This window comes from Charadrius vociferus, unplaced genomic scaffold, assembly GCF_000708025.1.
Source record: "Charadrius vociferus isolate BGI_N301 unplaced genomic scaffold, ASM70802v2 scaffold109, whole genome shotgun sequence".
Lineage (NCBI taxonomy): Eukaryota > Metazoa > Chordata > Aves > Charadriiformes > Charadriidae > Charadrius > Charadrius vociferus.
The window spans coordinates 1,272,102-1,291,847 of NW_009650060.1; the positions used below are offsets into that span (position 1 = coordinate 1,272,102).

Sequence of the window (19,746 nt, forward strand, 5' to 3'; positions counted from 1 at the left end):
AAATTGCATCTTACAAAGTATACACCACTATGCTTAAGTAGTCCAGTTCCACCATGGCCCGCAGGATGATGAACAATGGGAACTTCAGCAGTTACAGCAGGGAAGTTCTTCCTGCTCATCCTAGATGTACTCCACTAGCACAGTTTTATCTGCTTGGTCCCCAGAAGGGCTGTCTGCATTGATATGTCAGGAAAACACTGAGTTAGACAGAGTCCGTGCTCAGAAAATGTATTTTGGAAGCTCCAGGTTAACAGTTATTTTAACTTTCACTTCATCACACCCTTTGCAGCATCTCGCTCAACAGTGAGTGAAATTTTGATTACTGTTAAAGTCACTGACAAAACTTCCAGTGACTGAGAGCCAGAATAGAGTCAGAATTTCACCCGATATAAGCTTAACTTTTCTCATTTTGGATGATATCTACTTTTACTAAGTGGAATTACTGCTTTTGACTATGTTCAATCTATAACCTCTTGCAGCCTTCAATTATAGCCCTTTCATGCAACAGTAATCCAGTTGATAGCAAATAATTCAGCCCTGGATATGACAGGTATACTTTCTGACTTAGAGTCCCAAAGTGGTGATTGGCTGGAATTTCAACCTGGGATGCTGAGCTGTACGCAACATGCTCAGAAATGCATCTTTGCTGGGGAGTCTAGAGCTTCTTCTGAAAAACTTGTTTTCTCTAACACCACATTGTTTTTGTCCAGTGTCACAAATAAATTACTCAGTTTTGTGAGACAGCCAGTAATTTTTTGATGTTGAAATCAGAGGATGTGGCAGAGAATTCCACGAAAGTCAGAGAACAATCTCTCACCAAAGTTTTCCTTTTCTGTGAGCTCCTATATTTGTAATTACTTCATAAATCACTTAGTTTCAAGTCTTTTTACATAATGAAAACCATTTTAATATTGGCCTGTTAATTGTTCCCACTATAAAATCTTCATTTTTTTAACCTATGTTATCACCGTCTTGTTGTTTAAAATGTAAGTCTTTGTGCGGTGTTTTGCCCAACAGAGATGATTTTATACGGGATCTGACCTCAACCAGGATTCCTACTCTTTCAGGTTCAGTTCTGAGCTCTCCACAAGCTACTACTGCAATATATACGTGCTGCATTTGTATCAGATTTGAAAGATGCTTTAACATGCCTCCCAGCATCACGATTGTTTCAGCCCTGATATTGAACATGAGTAGGATGAATGTATCTCTTAAATGCACTAGTGAGTATGTGCCATGAGTCTTTGATTTCTTTAAACTTATTTACATTTTACTTGCCCCTGAGCAATGAATTTACTATGTCAGCATTGTCTTTCCTACTTACACTTTGTCTGTCTTGTCCACTCACCTTAGCTTGATGTTTATTTTTTGTGCATGTGTATAGTCCATTGCACTAAATGCACGAGCTGCCTGGAGTGGAGGATTTTCCATGTATTGTCTCTTTCTGAGATGCACCCTTTGTAGTACTGCAATTTCTGCAATATTTCCCAGCTTTAAACTAGCTTTGAATTTTCTCATTAGTTCCTTTTTAAGTCAAATACCCGTTCACACATGTACTGGTCTCAGATGACTGTGGTCTAACTGCCTTAGACACTTAACAGAAGTCTTTATTCTCTATACAGGCAGCCCTACCTCTCTCAGTAGTTGTATTTCTTTCATCTCTGAAGCTTCAAGTGACCAGACTTGCCAATATCTGCTTTTGTCTGACCCTGATCAAAATCCACAGTTAGAAAAACTGGTGAGAAAACATACACGAGTCTCTTAGACCTCCAAACTGAAATCACATTTGACAGACAGGGGAGGATTTCGGAACAACAGGTACAATCTTGCTGTTGATTCAGTAAGCAGCTTCCAGGACATTGGATCTCTCGGTCATAGCTTAACAGAGTAAAATGCCTCAATACACCTAGTTGTGGAAAAGCATTTCTGATAGCGCCCACCTGCCAAACAGGGCCGTCCCTGTATGGCCTTGCTTGTTGGCGTTACTCGTAGGCACGCTGTTCTTGGGGATGGAGCTTAAATGCCTTGCATGTGGTTTTTCTTTCACTGCCTTGAGCTCCAGAAGACCACTGACACTGCGCTGTCTGGCCTTCAGATAAGACTAAATTCAGGACACTTTTTTGTAGGTGCCCCATGGATCTTCCCCTACAGCAGAAAATGACTAACCTTCAGTGAATGGTCATAAATGGATTTATGAGCTGATAAAGTGCCTCTTTAGGAAGCAAATATTATAGTTTCAGGATGTGGAAATGCATAAACATAATTTAATATGAAGAGTGATGGAAACCGGTTAGCATGTAACCCAGAAAGGTTAAGCAGTTCCTCACCATAGTGGTCAGGTGAGATTCAAAACAAATTCATCAAGACATGAAATTTGCCCTGAGATAGAAATCTTGGGGCTGACACGGAGTCCATAGCAGCTACAATGACTTCCATGGGGTAGGTGCTCTGAAGGAATGGAAAACTCATTCTTTTGATGACACTTTTATGAGACGGTTATCCAGATATGGAAACATATCTGGGTCATCCTAGGAGGTGGTCTTAAGTTGCCTGCTACTACAACTGCCCCAGCCCTACTGAAAAACCTCTCTGGACTGAAAGTTTGAATACGGTCAAACTGATGTTCGCAGTAAACTTTACTTGCTGGAAAGCTTCCATATGCTATAGGGCTGTCCCATATGCTATATGCTACTGGGGTCTCCAAGATTGCTGGTAGTGTTCGCTGAAGGCCTGGACTTGGCAATGTGGACAGCAATGATCTGGGAAGTGGGAACAGTGTCAAGGCAGATGAAGTGCTATGCTGAGGTGGTTTGGTGAGGCTGAGTCTAGTGCTGACACAGAGAACATGGTGTGAAAAGTTTGCACTTTGTCCGTGAAGGTGCTAGGAGACCTACAGGAGACAGATTGGCAGGATCTATAAAAAATATGGAACTTTTCTGAATTCCCTTTTCTTGGCTCATCTCCATGGAAAGGGGTCTTTTTCCAGAAGACCGTAGCAAAGCTCTGGAGAGGATGTGGCAATGCCATCTAACAGCGGGGCCGAGACGGGTGTAGAAACCCTCAGTTTAGAGGAGGGAACTGGTTGCATCTTGCGGACCAGGGGAGGAGGCAAGTTTTCATACGCTTGGTTGGAGTTAGCCGCTCCACAGATTTACGATTTTACATTGCACCATAATGCGTAATGTACGAAAAGATAAATATTTTCCATTCAGCAACATCTTGCTGTATTTTCATCTTACTCTATAATTTTAATTATAAAGTGAACATAACCTGTATCAAATTATGATTTTGTTAACATATTGAATGAGGACAAGAAAAATAAATACCAGATTTTATACTGTACAGGCACATGAAGGTATAGTAAAAAAATCTGGTTTCCTTGACCACATTGTCATAATATGCATATATAACTGCTTATTGAATCCAGGCTGTGTAGACAACAGAAAGAACACTGGCTCCATACCATCACAATGCATGCCCACAACAAAGAGGAGGAAAGAACAGACTCTTTCATTGTGTGTTTCTAAGTATTACCAACATAAGAGCTAAAAACATTACCTCTGTCTGAAGTGTATCTATATATCCATGCATAAGTTATTAACTGGGCTCTCTGAGCACAGTTGCTGAAAATATTAATATATTCAAATTATATTCTAGCTACTGCAAAAACAGTAGATCAGACAAATGTATTAAAATCTCTTCAGACAAAAGGAGTCACGTTATTTATAAAGTTACTCCCCCCCCTTACTGGAACACAAACCTTCATTGTATATAATATATGAGAACACAAGATGATCCTTAGATGTCAAAATGTGGCTTAAAGTTTGAATGTAATCATAAAACAGAGACTCTAATGCTTGCCATAAACAAATTGTCACTGGCATTATGTAACTTCAACTATTCACAAAGTATAAAAGAGGGGAAGAATAAAAGGTGGCTGCCGAACATCATGGGACAAATCCCAAGGTTGTGCCAAATTGTGCTAGCAGACTGGGAATTGCAAACCCAGCATGGAATTCGGATTTGCACTCCCCAATGCTCGGGCTGCTCCTGTGGCTTAAATTAGAGCAAGATAAAGGCTATTTATTTATTTTTATTTTTTTTTGCTTGTCAGTTTAGACTGTAAGGCAACAAAGCAGCAACTAGTGTCTTCTGCAGCCCCTCCTGCTTGCTCTTTTCAGGAGGTGGGAAAGCAGGATAAAAGTTCCCTAATTGCCACAGGACCCGTTTTTGTGCGGAGTGGCCTTCTAGGACACAAACAAGCATCGTCAGGTTGTACCAGCAAAGCAGCCCAGAAGGGAAACGTTGCTCTCAAAACTGGTGGTCTTGAATTTTGCATGTTATCCAGTGCGTAGGGTACCACATCATGGGGCTGAGACCCCGTTCTCCGCTTGGACTCGTTTGGAAAGCCGGCACAGCGGGTTAACGACAGAAAACACGAGGCAGAAGGCCTTTGCAAATAAGAACTTGTCATTCACAAACACTTTCCTTTAGTCCGGGCTTCAGGAGCAATGTATATTCAGGAGCAATGACAATATGTGCGCTGCAGCTAATGGTTGTGTTAAGGCCCTTTATCAGGGTCAACAACCAAACTAAGTGGTTGTCTACCACCCCTTTTTCCCCCTCTCTTCCTTTTAAAAGTAAAATGACGTTGTTTTTTTTTTTTTTTTTTTTTAACAGCCTGAAATAATTGTTCAGGCAGAGATACTGGTTTAACTCATTATGAATTATTAGTGGAAAAGTGGGTCTCAGAAGTATGTTACATCTGAAATATTTTTCGTCACTTGAACATGTGCCGTCCAGAACTGGCCCTATTCTACCAGTCACTGGGAACAAACACTTCGCATTCACAGATGCTCCTAATTTGGTGTGGTTTGGAGTGTAATTTAGATCAAACGTATCCATGTAAATGAGTCAGGGTTTCTTAATTAGGTGCCTCTAAAGAAAAAACTTGGACCACATCAGTAGGTGTGGGTGTGGTGCCCACAGTACTGGAATCTTTCCTATAGATGAAGCTGAGTTTTGTTCGGGCATACTGTAGGTTTTTCTTTCTCCCCCCCTTTTTTTTTTCGTTCCCTTTTTTTTTTTTTCTAAAGCACAATAATAAATCTGCAGATGGCATAGACATAAAGACGCTACTTCAGAGGAGCTGTCTAAAACACTGTCTCTTTGGCAAATGCCTTAAAGTAGGTCATTCTGCTGTGATTTAGGTTTATATTTCATTGCCAGCTTTTTGTTCCCATTACAAGTAGGGTGCGTTCCAGTCCACAGATTTGCTCTTCTTTTTTTTTTTTTTTTTTTCAGAGTGGTTTTTATTTACAAGAATTTGTAGATCTTCATAAGAAAATGGCCAATACCCTGTCAGAAGTACTAATGATGCACTTGACCACAAAAAGAGATGTATGAAGGTGATAACCTGCAAATGTTGGAATGTAAAATACCATTCTCTGGAAGCAAAAAATGTATTGATTCTCTGAATACGGTGATTGAAATGATTGTTGGATCTTTCGAAATGTGTGAAAAATGATTTAATCTAATGTCATTTCTGAAGTCTTATAGAGCAGGGGTTTCTGCTGGCCTAGTTGTTCATGTATTTGCTTTTAATTTTTATACGTATGCCACTGAAAAGCATGTACTTTATAGCTTATAAGCCAAAAAAAAAAAATCATCAGGGTCTGTTTTCCCATCAAAGTGCTGGGGGATTTACATGCCAAACTCCCACTAGCCTTAATGAATTACCTGCATAAATTCCCTTTCAATCGATAGTAGAATAGATCCTATTGTGTTATATTAATTATTTTGCACAGAACACTGACACTTTGGCATTAAAGTCTGTTTTGTTTTGTTTTTAAGTTCCAATGAATATCTTAAGAAACTTCAAGCCTATTATTTATTTTACAGCCTTATTCTGAGAAAAATCCCCTATCTGTAGTCAGAAAAATGAAAAGCATTGCAGTTTACCCTTTGATGAACTGATCCTGGACATTAATGTGCTAGGGCCCAATTTCCCAAAATAGCAAAAAAAAAAAAAGAAAAAAAAAGGAGAAAAAAATCTCTTTTGTAATGAATTGAGCGTTCTTAATTTTCACCAATAGAAAACACTCGAATTGAAAAGAACGCTAACCCCAAGCAATATTAAGAGGTTACAAAATCACATAAATTAACTCCGCCAGTGATATTTTACTAAAGCTTATGCGAGTGCAAACCAGAAGCAGGACTCTCACATGGTCTTGATTAACCGAGGAGCATTTAGCAGTCACCGGCCTTCCCCGGGATGTGCTGGCCATATGCACGCGTACGCCCACAGCGCCGATACGCACTTGGGAGAGCCTTCAAAGGCGTGGGGGGCTCTCGGGGTGGGAGACTGGGAAGTGAGCGGAGAGTGGAAGTGAGAAGTGTTGGCTGTGTCATCGTGGGCAAGTGCCTTACCCTCCTCATTCCTCACTTTCTCCATCTACGCTACTGGGATAATAAAACTTACTGACCTGAAAAGGAAGTTATGAGATTTAATTAATGTTTGAAAAGCTTTTTTGAGATCGTTTGATATTGAGTAATGTGGGATGAACAATAGGAGCTCTTTGAAACAGGGGCTCTATCTCTCCGTATTTGTGTACTGCACCTAGCACAATGGTGCCGTACAGCCACAGAGTCAACCGTATCATAAATATTTAAATTAAAACTATGTTAATTATTTTTATCGTTCTGTTATTTGCTGATACACCAGTTCAGTACATTTTGAAGCTTGGTAGCATTGAAAAGTACCAAGTGTAATTATTCGCCTGATTGTTATGAAAATCAGGGTTTATATTTTTTAAATACGGTTGTGGAAATAAGAAGTGTGTGGAAACACAGGTAAAAATGTGGTTTTAATTACTCATCATTCTTCTCGTTAAAAACACTAAGCTGTAAGGTATTCTTGGGGGAAGAGGTGAACTTGGCCAAACTCTCTTATTCCACAAAAAGAAGAACTAGGCATCACTGCAAAAACCTTGGTAGCAGGTCGTCTCTACCCCAAAATGAATAAAATAAAAATGCATAAAAGTGCTTCTGGAAGACTGGATTTTTATTTTTTTTTTTTTTGCCTTTAGTCCAAGGTATATCATTACTCTTGTCCTGTGCATGCTTGTGCCTGGCGCACGTTTTCTTGTGTCCACTAATTTACAAGGGCAGAGTTTAGTAGACCGATGTGTACTTAGCAGAGGGAAAATGGGTTTTACTCTTCTCCTTCCCCCAAATTGAGCCCCGGGAAGCTGTGGTAAATGGGACAAGTGTTGGCAGTGCTCCAGCTCCCTTCTAAAACTCTTCTATGGCTGAAACAGAGAAAAACACGTGTGCAAGAGCACGTCTCGATATATATTTGCCCTTCTCAAGCTAGAAAGTGATTAATTCATTTCATGTAAATCTTAAAATGCTAGTCAGGGATGACTGAAGCTCTCATGTCCCTGGCCAGTCACCTACTCACTCTTCTGGTGCAAGAGGGTGTTTCTCCTCCTCACGTTTCCAGTAGCTGCTCCCTGAGCTTGTAGGAGCAAAGCTGAGCTTTTCTCCTTGCTGCTGTCCTGTGGCTGAAGAGCAAGAGCTGCTCATGAGGTGCCTGATTATAAAAGAAGGTCTTGATTCAGGAAATAATTTCAAAAAATAGCCTTTCCTGTGCCTTTGGTTAAGAGCTTCTGGGCTTCTGCACATTCCTGAATCTGGGCATTCTTCCTGAAGCAAAATTTAAATGCCCATGCCACACTGGGTTGTAGGTGTCCCACAGGTTCTCTGAGGTTTCCCAAACAGAGATTTCATGTATAGTCCTTTCATTCTGGTGATTGTTTTTTTCTTTTAAATAACTCTTACTTTTTTTCTTCTTCTTTTTCTTAATAAAAAGCTTGTACAGTTCTTAATGTAATCTGTTCTACTATTGTGTGAGAAAAGGGTTCTCCTGAGCCTAGATTTAATATGTAAGTCTGCCTGAAACTGCTGATATGACACATAGTTTAGTAAGTGAAAATCACATATGTTTGCTACATCTTTCCTCCACCAACTTAAAAAAAAAAAAAAAGTTTGCAGACATCCCCTGTATTACTAGATGCCATACTTTAACTTTATTTTCTGATTTTCCCTCAGAATTCTGGGTACCGCTGCTGGACTTGTCATCACATTGTCAGCGTGTCCTGGTGTGGGGGCTACTGTGGGCTCCTGCCTATGCATGGCTCCTTTTTTTTCTTTTTTTTTTTTATAAATCTTTAATAGGTAGAAATAAGTCTGTTTAGTCGCATGTAGTTTGCAAAAGCTTGTGCTTTCCAGCATGTAGCTGCCACATGTTGTGGGGTTTGAGGGGTGTGTGTGTTTCGTTTGTCAAGGTCGGGTGCTTTTCTCTGCTCATAGACATATGAACATGGGGGAAGGTTATTTTTCAGAACAACTAGAGCATGAATACCAATGACTTTTGTTAGTTAATATATTAATATTAGGGGGTTTGTCTTAGATAAAAAGTTCTACTCTTGATGAGGAGCTTATTTCCAGTGAAATTGATGCAAACAATTACTAGTAAGAATGAAGAATTTGGGCAGGGGGAAGGCAATCAGAAAAAAATCATCATTCTCTCTGTGAAAGGGCAGAAAGCCTGGATGGCGTCTGAAAATGTCTTGCCGTGGTATGTACAGTACGGGAAAAATGGAGCAAAATAAATGGAGATTCTTGGATTCAAAGGTGAATCAAAAGGAATTGGCTTCTGCCTGGCCAAGGCAGCCAGATAGGGCACAGTAACAGATCCACGTGATAAACCAAGAGGCAACTGCAGAGCTCCCCAGACAACTTGCCTGAAGTGCCTGCCAAGGAGGCAGATGCTGCTGCTGGAAGAATATCTTCCACAGTTGGGCATCTGGGTTCAGCGCTTCCCACGTTAGGGAGAGGGATGGTAGCGTCAGGCTGGCCCCCGTCTTCCCATTTAATTATTTCAACATCCGCCTTATACTTCTGTAAATAACACGTATTATCCTGCCTTTGTGCGGGAAAATAAGGAGCAAGGAGAGGGGTTTTGTCTTTAATATATCCCTTCGCAGGGGGTGTCTACATGGATGGGTAAAGACAGACTGGAGCTTGGCTGCCCTGTGCTCCAGCCTGGTCAGATGTGAGACAGCTCGGGTCTGGGAGTCGCAGAGCTGCCTCGCGGTGGCACGGAGCTCAACCTAATAAGCAGAGCAGGCTGAGATTCATTAATTTAACATTAATAAGCACAGCTTATTAGCTCAGGCACAGGGCTGTATAATGCAGGCACACTGCTTCTGGAGCGGAGCTGCGTCCGCCCTCGCCAGCTCAGAGAGCGGCACAGAGGACCCAGCCAGGGTGCTCCTCTCCCCTACTGCATTTTGCATTAGGGAGGAAAGAGCATTTTGCCATCGCTGGAGCTTCTGTGCAAAGAAAAAAATCCAAAACCCTTTGATTTTTTCGACTATATTACTGGTTTATGCTGAGTCTTTAAGTCATTTAAACTTCTTGTGCCTCAGTTTCCCCATGGGTGTGTAAGATCTACCTCAAGATGCTGCTGTGAAAGCAGGTTAGGTACTGATCATAAAAGGATGTGGGATCCTTAAAGAGTGAAATGCTTCATCTGCCTCACTGGAATTATAGTTCTGTGAATAAATTACTGGGTACAAATAATGATTTGTCAGACAGGGATCGGTTGCTCTCAGTTCATGCTTATGCAGAGAGCCAATACAAAGTTTCTGCATCATTTGATGTCCTGTGTATGCCTGAAAAATAGGACCAGAAAGATATATCGGTTTTATCTGGTACCTGCAATTAGTCCACTCTGGGAGTAAAATTCACTTGTAGATGAACAACAGGACAGAGTGGAGTCCAGTGGAACTGGGGGGCATAGCAGTATATGGGCTATGTGTAGCAAGCAAATATTGTCTAAACGTGTTCAAGTAGAACAGGTTGTTTTCTGTAGCCCTTTATTTGGGAAAATCTCTACTCCAGTTGAGTTTTGTTGCTTCTTTCACATATAAAGTATATTTTTTGATTTCCTCATCTTCAGGAAGAAGTATGAATAACCTATGCTCAATTATTTTCAGTACAAGTCCCAATAAAACAATTTCTTATGGTATAGACTGGCAAGAGCTATGTGATGATACGTCTTCTCAGCCTCCTATTTTTTCTCTTCTGCTTAGGAGTAGTAGAATAAATTTAATGCAAAGTTGAATAGGGGACATCTGTGGGTTGTTTTTTTTTCTTTCCATCAAATACAAAAAACTTTAAAGAACAGGTACTGCAACTCCAAGCTTTGCTTTTAATCCCCCTCCTGTGGGCTTCACACGCTGCACTGTGACTTCTTGCAGCTTCAGAGGGTTTGGTTGAAGAAAGATATATGGCACTGGTGTTAATCCCTGCTGCCAGGCCTTTCTCACAGACTCTCTCATCAGCTGCTTTGTCTGGGTTTCTAAAGGAGGACCCCTCTGAAGTGCATCTCACATTCTTATTTGTGCTTGATCTGGACCTACTCCTGCAGACTGGATTGCTGCAGAATGAAACCAAAGTGAGACCTCACTGCCGTCAGCAACTTAGGGTAAGCGTAGCCTTCTGGATGAAGGTTGGGTTCTCGTGCTGAGCTCCTGCGTGTCAGTGAGACATATGCTCTCATGTCTGCATAGCCCTGTTTTCCTATTTGTTTGATGGATTGGAAAGAAAGGGGTAGGAGAAAGATGATAATGCCGCAGAAACAGCATAACTGGGGTCCTTTAGCTTCTCCCCATCAGAAAACTCTTGAAGCTCAATTCAACGTCAGGCAAGAACAGCCACCTCCGCCAGCAAAAACAGAAACTGCAGTAATATGCCTCAAACCAAACCAGTTTACTTTTTTTTTTTTTAAATTTTGTTTTTAACTAATCAAATACTTTTGAATTTCCTGTGATTTACACTGGGCAAACCCTGTGGTTGAAGAGGGTGGTACAAGGTCCAAGTACAAGTACAGTGGTGAGGTTGGCACATTGTGCACGTTGGCAGACTCTTCTGCAGGGTCTCCCTAAAAGCAATATAATTCTATGCTTTTTAACCTCTGCAGACTAATCTTGTTTCCTAGGATAATTTAAATAAATGCACATAGCCTATATTTGCATAATATAAACATCATGTCATTCTGTTGTATGTATGTATGTTTGTTTACTCTCATTTACAGATCCATGAGGCCATTCTGACTGGCCCTTGTCTTTCACGTTGACAAGTTCAAGAAAACAAACCAGTTTTTTTTTGGTGCATTCGGTATCAATTCTACTGCTGCTTCCATATGAATGGAGCAAAGCTAATGGAAGAGTCCTGTCCTTCCTTGGGGATGCTCTTGTGTGGCAGAGAAGGCTGACCTTCAGAGGGACTCAGATGATTGCTCCCATAATGCCCAGCCCCTCAAATGGCTCAAATATCACATTTTCCTGCCTTCCATCACTATGCCATGATATCATGTCGGTATACCTCTAGCTTCACCATGACTTCTGCAGTGACACTTGGGTAAGAGCATGGGCTTTTTTGGATACTACATCCACCTTCCCACCATATCCATAGAGTTGTAGTCAAGTCTGGTATGCTCTACATGTACGTTACAAAGTACTGGTATTTTGTTGTCTGTATTTTAGTGTTGGTTTTTTTTTTTTTCCTTTTTCTTTTCTCCAAACACACCAGCGTTGGTCCAGTTTTGCCAGTTATGCTGCACATACACAGCAGGAAACAATTGCTGTCCCGAACAGATTATGCTCTAAAAAGCCAAGGCAGACAAAGGAAGTATTATCATCATTTTGTAAACAAGGAACCAAGGCACAGAGAGATTAAGTGATTTACCCAAGGTCACCCAGAACATCCGGTCAAAGCCAAGAACTGAACCCACGTCTCCTGAGTCTCAATCAAGTGATTTTACTGTGAGATCAAAGACTTATTGTGTATACCTGATATCTCTCCCCTAAGACGAGGTAACAAAACTTTCTTCAGGTTAGGATCAATGACACATATGGTGCAGTAAATTTCGTCTATGGCATATCTGTGCTGACAGCGTGTACCCACTTCTTGTTCTCAGGTTCTTCCCAGGAAATAATTTCCCTTATTATTCTTCCTTTGACAGTAATAAATTATCATCCTTCTCTAGATAACCCGCTGAAGGAGAGAATGTGCACACGCGGTACACCAGATGAATGCATAGAAAACTGTTTTTCTGCAAGGCCAAACTTGGTCATTTTATGGGCTGCTTCAAACCCTTCCATGCTTAATGAAATAGGGACATTCCCACGACTATATGGACTTCATTTTGCAGTTTCAACTGGAAGCTGCAAAACAAGATAAAGGATCTATATCTCTTATATGTATATGCCAGGAGAATACAGAAGAAATGATCAGTATAAAGGCATCATTCATTATAAGCTCAGAGAGGTCTTTTCTTTGGAGTCTTTGGTACTCACTCACTGGGGTCATTATATCATTCCTGGGATGAACTACTCCTCTATGCACAGTGCTTCCATGGGGCCCTATATCCTACTTAGTCCCTTCCATTTTAAGGGTTGTTCGGCTGAAAAGTGACTGTGCAAAATGGCACTGGTTAATCCCAACAGCACGACAGCCACCAAGGGAGGAACAGGATCTTGCCCTTCATGTGCCCCTATCTTGAGGTCTGCCACTTCTGCCCAGTGTTCTGCAAGTCAAACCGCTGCAGGTTGGTTTCCAAGTGAGCCTGTGGTCTATGCACATTTTTACTGTTAATGCCACGAAACACAAGGTGAACATGAGAACGTGGGTTGCCTTTGTGGGCTGACATCTTTTTCAAATGGAGCTCAGTGAGTGAGGAAACCACAGAGGAATGGTGAGGTGGAGCCTCACAGTGTCATTTTTCTGCCTCTATGGCATCTCAGCAGCATTAGGAGAGGAAAAGCGCACTTCCAAATCTCTCCTCAGTGTTTTTTAGATGTTCTGTGTTGTCACAAGCTTCCTGGTGAGGTATAAGAGCTCTTGGGTGATGTCATTTCTATCATTATGTGCCTCAAAAAAGCAGTGTGAACGGCAGGGATCTCGATGGTGAAAATATGGTGTTCAAAAGGTCTATTGTTGGAGAAAGTCAAAATAAACTGGACAAATGCAATACTGGAACGTGTTGTATTTGCCCAATTCAATGTACCTGGAGCATAGTAATCTTCGTGTGTCTGACTATCGGAAGAAGCAGAACTGTTTTGTTTTCTAGTAGAGGAAAAATTGATGTTTTTGCTTAGGCATACTGATTTCTTGAGCAGGAATAGGATATACATAGATACCATAAATCATCCTTAGATTTGCCAAAGAACGTAATTATCTTTGGTATTTTGGATCGCATTTCAAATAGGATTTGAGCACCACACACTGATTCCTTTTAAAATTATTGATCTGTTACCACCATGGTTCTACTTACTTCTTTAGATGTTCAAAGAGGATTTTCATTGTGTCATAGTTTGGTCTAGGGAGCTTTTTTACCAGGGTCCGTATGGATTTGATGCGAGTGGCATTGTCTTGGATTTCTAAGGGGGAAAAAAAAAATAAAAAAGATAAAATAACCACGTGAGTGCCATATTAGGACATTACTTTGCCCTGTACTATGTCTGGTACCTTAACAAGAAAAGCCATCATTAATATATGGTTAAAAACAGAATATATCATACCTTCTGTCACCTAAATAGAGACCAAGAGTAATTTACAAGGATTAAAAATTCTCTCTTAATCTTAAGGAAGAATTTTCTGGTTCACAGAATTATACTCTTAGGCTTTTAATTTCTTTCATTAGACCATTAGACCATCATCGTAAGCTAAAGTACCTCCAAGTAGTAAGGGACCTTTATCTTATGTTGAATTCCACTTTGGAATCACATTTGTCCGATGGTGCAGCTCCTGTGATGGATGCACTTCACAGGTAGCCTTTGTTGTCCTTTTTTTTCTCATCATAATTTAATCAGCTGTATTTCTGAATCTCTGTCCTTAACATTACACCCCACCACATTTGAAAATAGTAGATGGTTTGTTATTCTTTTTAATCAGGCTTTCTGGTGATCAGCTATTTTGAGAAACTATTCCAGTGTAGCTATCTTCTAATACCTGTAAAATCTCACAGCCATAATTTCTGTAGGAAACAATTTGTATTTCAAACTAACAATTAGTAATAAAGAATGCAGTACTAAGGGCTTTTGTCTTTTGAGGTGATAAGAACAGTGCTATCATTTTTGTTAAGATATACCTTCCTGTTGATGATGCTGTTCATAGCTTCGTGGGAAATGTTTGACTGATATTTTCATTGATTTGTGTAAGATGTTGCAACTAAAGCAAAGTCATGTACAACTGCGCTTTCGTTTAGGAACAGATTAGATAAGGTGCCAGTAGGTCTGACGTAGGGAAAACATCTTGCATGTTACATGCCCTAGATAACCTGAGAATACTTTTCTGATCTTATCATCTATGATTTAATTATCACCTATCATTCTTCGTATATGTTCCTTTTTAATATTCATATTACCCTAGCACCCGGAGATCTCAATCAGGATGGAATCCCAGTTGCAGGAGGTGCTGTGTAAGCATACACGGCGATTAGTGCCTTGATTCAAAGATTTCAATGAAAAAAAAAAAAGTTTCAAGCAAAAATTTCCTGCAATTGAACTGAATTTAAAAATTAACGTTACTAGGATTATATTCCTTCCTCTGCATGTATTCCTAATTCCTCTTGAGATTATTTCATACACACAGATATAGATGTATATATCTATATTGTTTATAATTTTAACATTTATATGGATATGAAAGAAAAGAGCTGAAAGTAGTCAATGCATAGGTATTGTTTTCCAGTTAAAAAAAACCCCATATTTTCATATGGATTTATCCTATAGGAAGTCACGCAATTGACAACAGGGATAATGAAGTTACACACAAATGAAGAATACACTGTGTATTTCAGTCTTCTTCTGGTTTGACCTGTACAGAACCTTAATTTCTGAACTGCGCAAACTCCCCCGGTCTTGCAATCAAGTCACCCCTTGAAGTTTCCTGCCACAAACCATTAGCACTGCTCATTTGTTGTCCCGTGGATGGTCTGTCCAGTGGAAATATGACTGAAGCTACAAATGAAAATGATATGAAGTTTGCAGAAGTGGTTTTATTGTAGGAAGGGAGTGCAAATTCTGTGGGCTTTTTATTTGTGTGGCTTGGTGCGCGTACATGCTATGATCTTACCAGATAAGTTATATTTAGATTGAGGCTGTCCTGGCTGTACTGCAGCTTCTCAAATAAAGCTTCTTGACTAGTTTATTTTTTAATTTTGTTTTCTCCTGACAATTCAATGGACTTGAGTGGAACTGAAACACTGAGGGAAGGAAAGACTGAGTGGAAGAAAAGGCTCACTGTTTGTCCGTTGCAGAAAATTTGCAAGGAAATGTTGTACAGTAAAACTTTCTTATGTTCTCTTGAAAGAAGTGTCTGTGTTCTGTGTTGATTAACACAGATACCAGCTTGGTAACCACCTTCCCTGCAGAAACAGCTACAGTGCAGAGGCTGCACTTCCTTATGAGGTGTATTTGTAAAAGAGAGACACTAAAAAGAGCAGGATTAATTTACAAAGAAATTATTTATTGAGAGAATGGCAAGGGCAGAAAGCTTTATTTTAGGGCTTACTGTACCAAAGTCATCAGTACCGATATAAAGGAGAAGAGATCTTTAGGCAGGCACTACAGCACAGAATCCACAGAAATTTTGCATAATTTTTTTTTTTTTTTTTTGTGAATCGGTCTATTTGTTAATTGTTCGTCTATTGTAAAAGAAGAAAAACCAGGCAACATGTGGTAACTTTAGTCAGCATTTCTGAACTGGGAATGATAAACACCTCTGCCTGGCTCTGGCATTTATCAGTACTGAGATATTATTACCACATAGAGTCACAGCATGGTTACTGTTATCATCAAAAAAAAAGAGCCAGCTAATCTTAATGGTTTGTAAAGCCGTTACCTGCACTGGTCTGACATTTATCATGATCATTTTACCACATGAGTCCTACATTGCAAAGGTATTTTATCTGGAAGGGACATCACTATGAATTATTATTTGCAGCTAGGTAGAAAATTGTATGTTGTAGATACCTTTTCTCATTATAAATCACAGTCACATTTCACCATTTCCCACACAAAGCTGCTGAGCCCAGGCTTTTTGCCATAACACTTAGTCTCGCTCCCTTTTATAGTTCCATGAAAATATTGGGTACTCTTTCATTAAAATGGTTGATACTGGTGTTTCTTTAAATGCTATATACACGCTTGATTTTTCTCTAGTATAAAAGAATTTGTTTTTCCACTTGAGAATCTGAAGAGGATAAACTGTTCATTTTTTTTATTAAAGCTTACTCTCGCTTCAGTTTTTGTGGCTGGGCTTGTCTTTACTCTTGACCTTGTTGATGGAATATTTAACAGATCAGATGCAAGATCTTATGTTTCATTTGCAATACCTATGTATTTGCTTTCTTTCTGTAAAGCCTTGAGTTCCACTTTCCTAGAAATTTTCCTCTTTCACCTTCCAAAGTAGGAAGATTATTTTTTTTTTTTTTGAGGTTTTCTCTTTACCGTGCTCAAATGGAGGGAGGAAATCCTTAAACATGGATTTGTATATGTAGCTGTGGAGAAGGTATCCCCTTCTTTGCGCTCTATTAAGAAGCCTGGCAGTGCGGGGTGCAAAGAAAGGAAAACACTCTGAACAGCTGTTAAATTCTCTAGTTAAGTCTAGAAAATGAAGCAGACCAATTTTGATAAAATTAAATAGTATTATTTTTCATTATAAGCTTTTTATTGTGAAAATTTGGGGAAAAGATTCCCATTTGGAAAGTTAGACCCTCTTTTCCCTGATTTCTGAAGGAAAAGAGTCACCACAATTACATATATCAAATAAAGAATGAGACGACTGTTAATCCTTTTAGCCTTTTTTTTGTTTTTTTTTTTTTTGCAAAATATTGAAGATGTAGGTGATAATCTCAGCAGATCAAGGTACCCCAAAGTGACTTTTCCATTTAATATTGTCATAGAAGATATATTTAGAATTTGGGTTACTGTCTTTAAAAATAGGGCTGTCTCCCTTTAAACAGTGCAAAATTGTGGAGATGTTCTCTTGTTTATATTTAAATGTAGAATGCATTGAAAAAAACCCAACCACTTAATATTATATAAGCTCTTTTGTAAATTAGCTTTGGATAAACATTTGAGCGCAGAAGAAAACATGATGTGTCTGTAACATTAACAGTGGCTGGGTAAAAATGAATGAAGAAAATAACCTTTAGCACTCCCTTCCATAAAGAATACTTAAGCAAATCCCACCGAATCTTTCTTTTAATCATTAATTTTAAATGGACATAGATGTTTACAACAAGCCACTTTGTTTCAGAACAGGAAGTCCAAGGTTTATCTCCAATAACTCACGTTTGCTAGGAAGGGATGTATGTCTCTAACCTGACATGCATTCATTATTTTGTAAGGTACTGGAGTCTGACCCGTGACCCTCCTCGGCCCCGCTGCATTATTCATGTCGGACTTACTTTGTATAGTTTTACTATAGCGCCCATTTCCCTTTACCAGGCTCTGCAGTGGCTTGTGCATGTTTAATGTTAAATGGCATTTATGGCTCACATTAATGCCTAATTTTATCACAAGCCATGGTTTCTTTTTATACTCTCGAGCCTCACAGCTGAACTGCCGAAAAAAGCAGTGATTTACGATTCTGCATAAAATATCAAACTATTGATCTGCCACCTAATCTACGTTTTGCTGTTGTTTTTTAAGCGTGGTTTTCTCTGGTTTTCTTACACGGCTCTTCTCACCTTGTTTTGTTTTTTTGGATAAGATTTCTGCTGTGGTTAAAACGTCACACACTGTTGCTACAGCAAAATCTGTCTGCCAAGACTTTTTCCAACAATTCGCAACTGATTCAGCTGCCGAGAGAAAGGCAGGTCTTGTCTGCGGCTTTTTTGGTTTGTTTATTTCGGGTTCTTTGGTTGGTTTTTTTTTGTGTGTGTTTTTGTTTTTTTTAATCGGAACTGAGTGGGTTAGGTGGATTTTCGAGTGCTAATGAAATTGTGAGACTTATGGCGCTGGCTACAGCCAGCCGTAGTGTGGGCAGACGCTCTGTGAGCTTCCCCACTGTGCTGCTGTGCAAGCATCCCCGCTGTTATGTTTGCTATAGTTTTAATGTCTGTGAAAAATTCCTGATGCAACTAAATTATGTTCTGCCCTCTTGTTTGTATAAATAAACACCCGACTTAGCCAATTCATCTTGCTCTTGCCCATTTTAGAAGCTTGCCCTGTCACACAATGCTTAACCCCGGTCCTTGATAGCTTTGGTGTTATCAGGGAATGAAAACTTGCTTAAAAGAGAGTGCTCTGTTGGCTTGATAATTTTTTCAGAGATGTCAGCTGCCCAAAACTCTGCTTTCATTTGGTAAGTCTTCATATTCTGGAAGTCACGCTGGCTAAAATACACAGATTTTTATGTGTAAATATATAGATAAATTATTCGTATTGCTTTTAATGTCAGGATATTTTAATGTTACTGTATGCAACATAAAAGTCCCAATTTTAATCACTTGCAGTACACTATGGCAATTGTCTCGTGCAGACATATTGTAAAATATTTTCTTGTTTTAAAAAAAAAATCTATAAGAAGCATTCAAACTAAGTAATGTTTGCTATAAGGAAAATAACCAATTTGTGATCTGAATTGATTTTACTTTTTATTCATGCCTCAGAAATAGATGTTGCAAAAGAAAATGAGAATTGCGTGAAACCTCTCTATATGGGCAATTGATAAATTCAGCCTATGTGATATAAAGTGGAGTTTGCAATGAATATTCATATAACTTTTGAGATCCATTAGCAAGACCCAAGACAATGAGTTCACAACTCAGTCCCATTTAACAAAAATATATGTGGAATTAATGGGAAAAAACAGCACTTAGAAAAGTTAAACTTTAATGTATCAAACTCCAGGTGCCGGAGTTTGAGGGAAATAACCAATAATAGTCATTTTTTACATATTTGATGGGACTGATTATGCAATGTGCAACTCTAAATGGCTTATAGCACATTGTAGCATGGTTCCATCCCATTGGCTACAGTAGGGTGCAGGCAGATGGATGACAGTGACAAGGAGAGAAGTGCTTTTGCTTAGCCGTGCGTTAAGATGCCATCCAGAAGCTCTGTGCACTGCAGACACTTCATTAGGATGCCAGGATAATGGTAAACTACCACTCAGAGTGACACCCCATTTCCTGCTTACTGAGCTCTCCAACCTCGGCAGATGTCAACAATCTCACAGTGCTACAGAGCAGACCTAACTTTCCAGGCACTTTGACTCCAATTTTTTTCCCTTAACAGTGCCATACATTACGTGCAATATGTAACAGCAAGTACCAAACAGAAAACAAAATTTGCTGCCCTAATTATAACAAAGCGGCATCTGACTTAGGTACGGCATGCCCGGCGTACATACAACCGGTTAGGCAGCATAAAAGAGGAATGATCTTTGTCAGTCAATTTTGGGGGTTAATTAGACTTCGGACTTTGATAGCTAATGGATAGTCTGATCCCGGCTGAAACGATCATGCTTCACCGCTAACTTCTACCAAGCCTCGGAAAAAAAATGCGGAGCTCTTTCCTGATATTTCATACACTGTTACAGCCTTGTGCCGGGTTTTCTGCACAGAAAGAGCAGACTTGAGCATCTGGACGGTGTGATATTTTC

General features: G+C 39.6%; 1 protein-coding gene across 2 annotated transcripts in view; it reads right to left on the reverse strand.

The window, feature by feature from the left end:
- Positions 1 to 19,746, reverse strand: part of ARHGAP15 (Rho GTPase activating protein 15) — a 335,169-nt gene that overhangs the window by 11,213 nt on the left and 304,210 nt on the right. For both annotated transcript variants that reach the window (XM_009891701.1, XM_009891702.1), the window contains exon 13: positions 13,406 to 13,511. In XM_009891701.1, the coding sequence (XP_009890003.1) occupies positions 13,406 to 13,511 (106 nt within the window). The remainder of the gene's footprint in view (positions 1 to 13,405; positions 13,512 to 19,746) is intronic.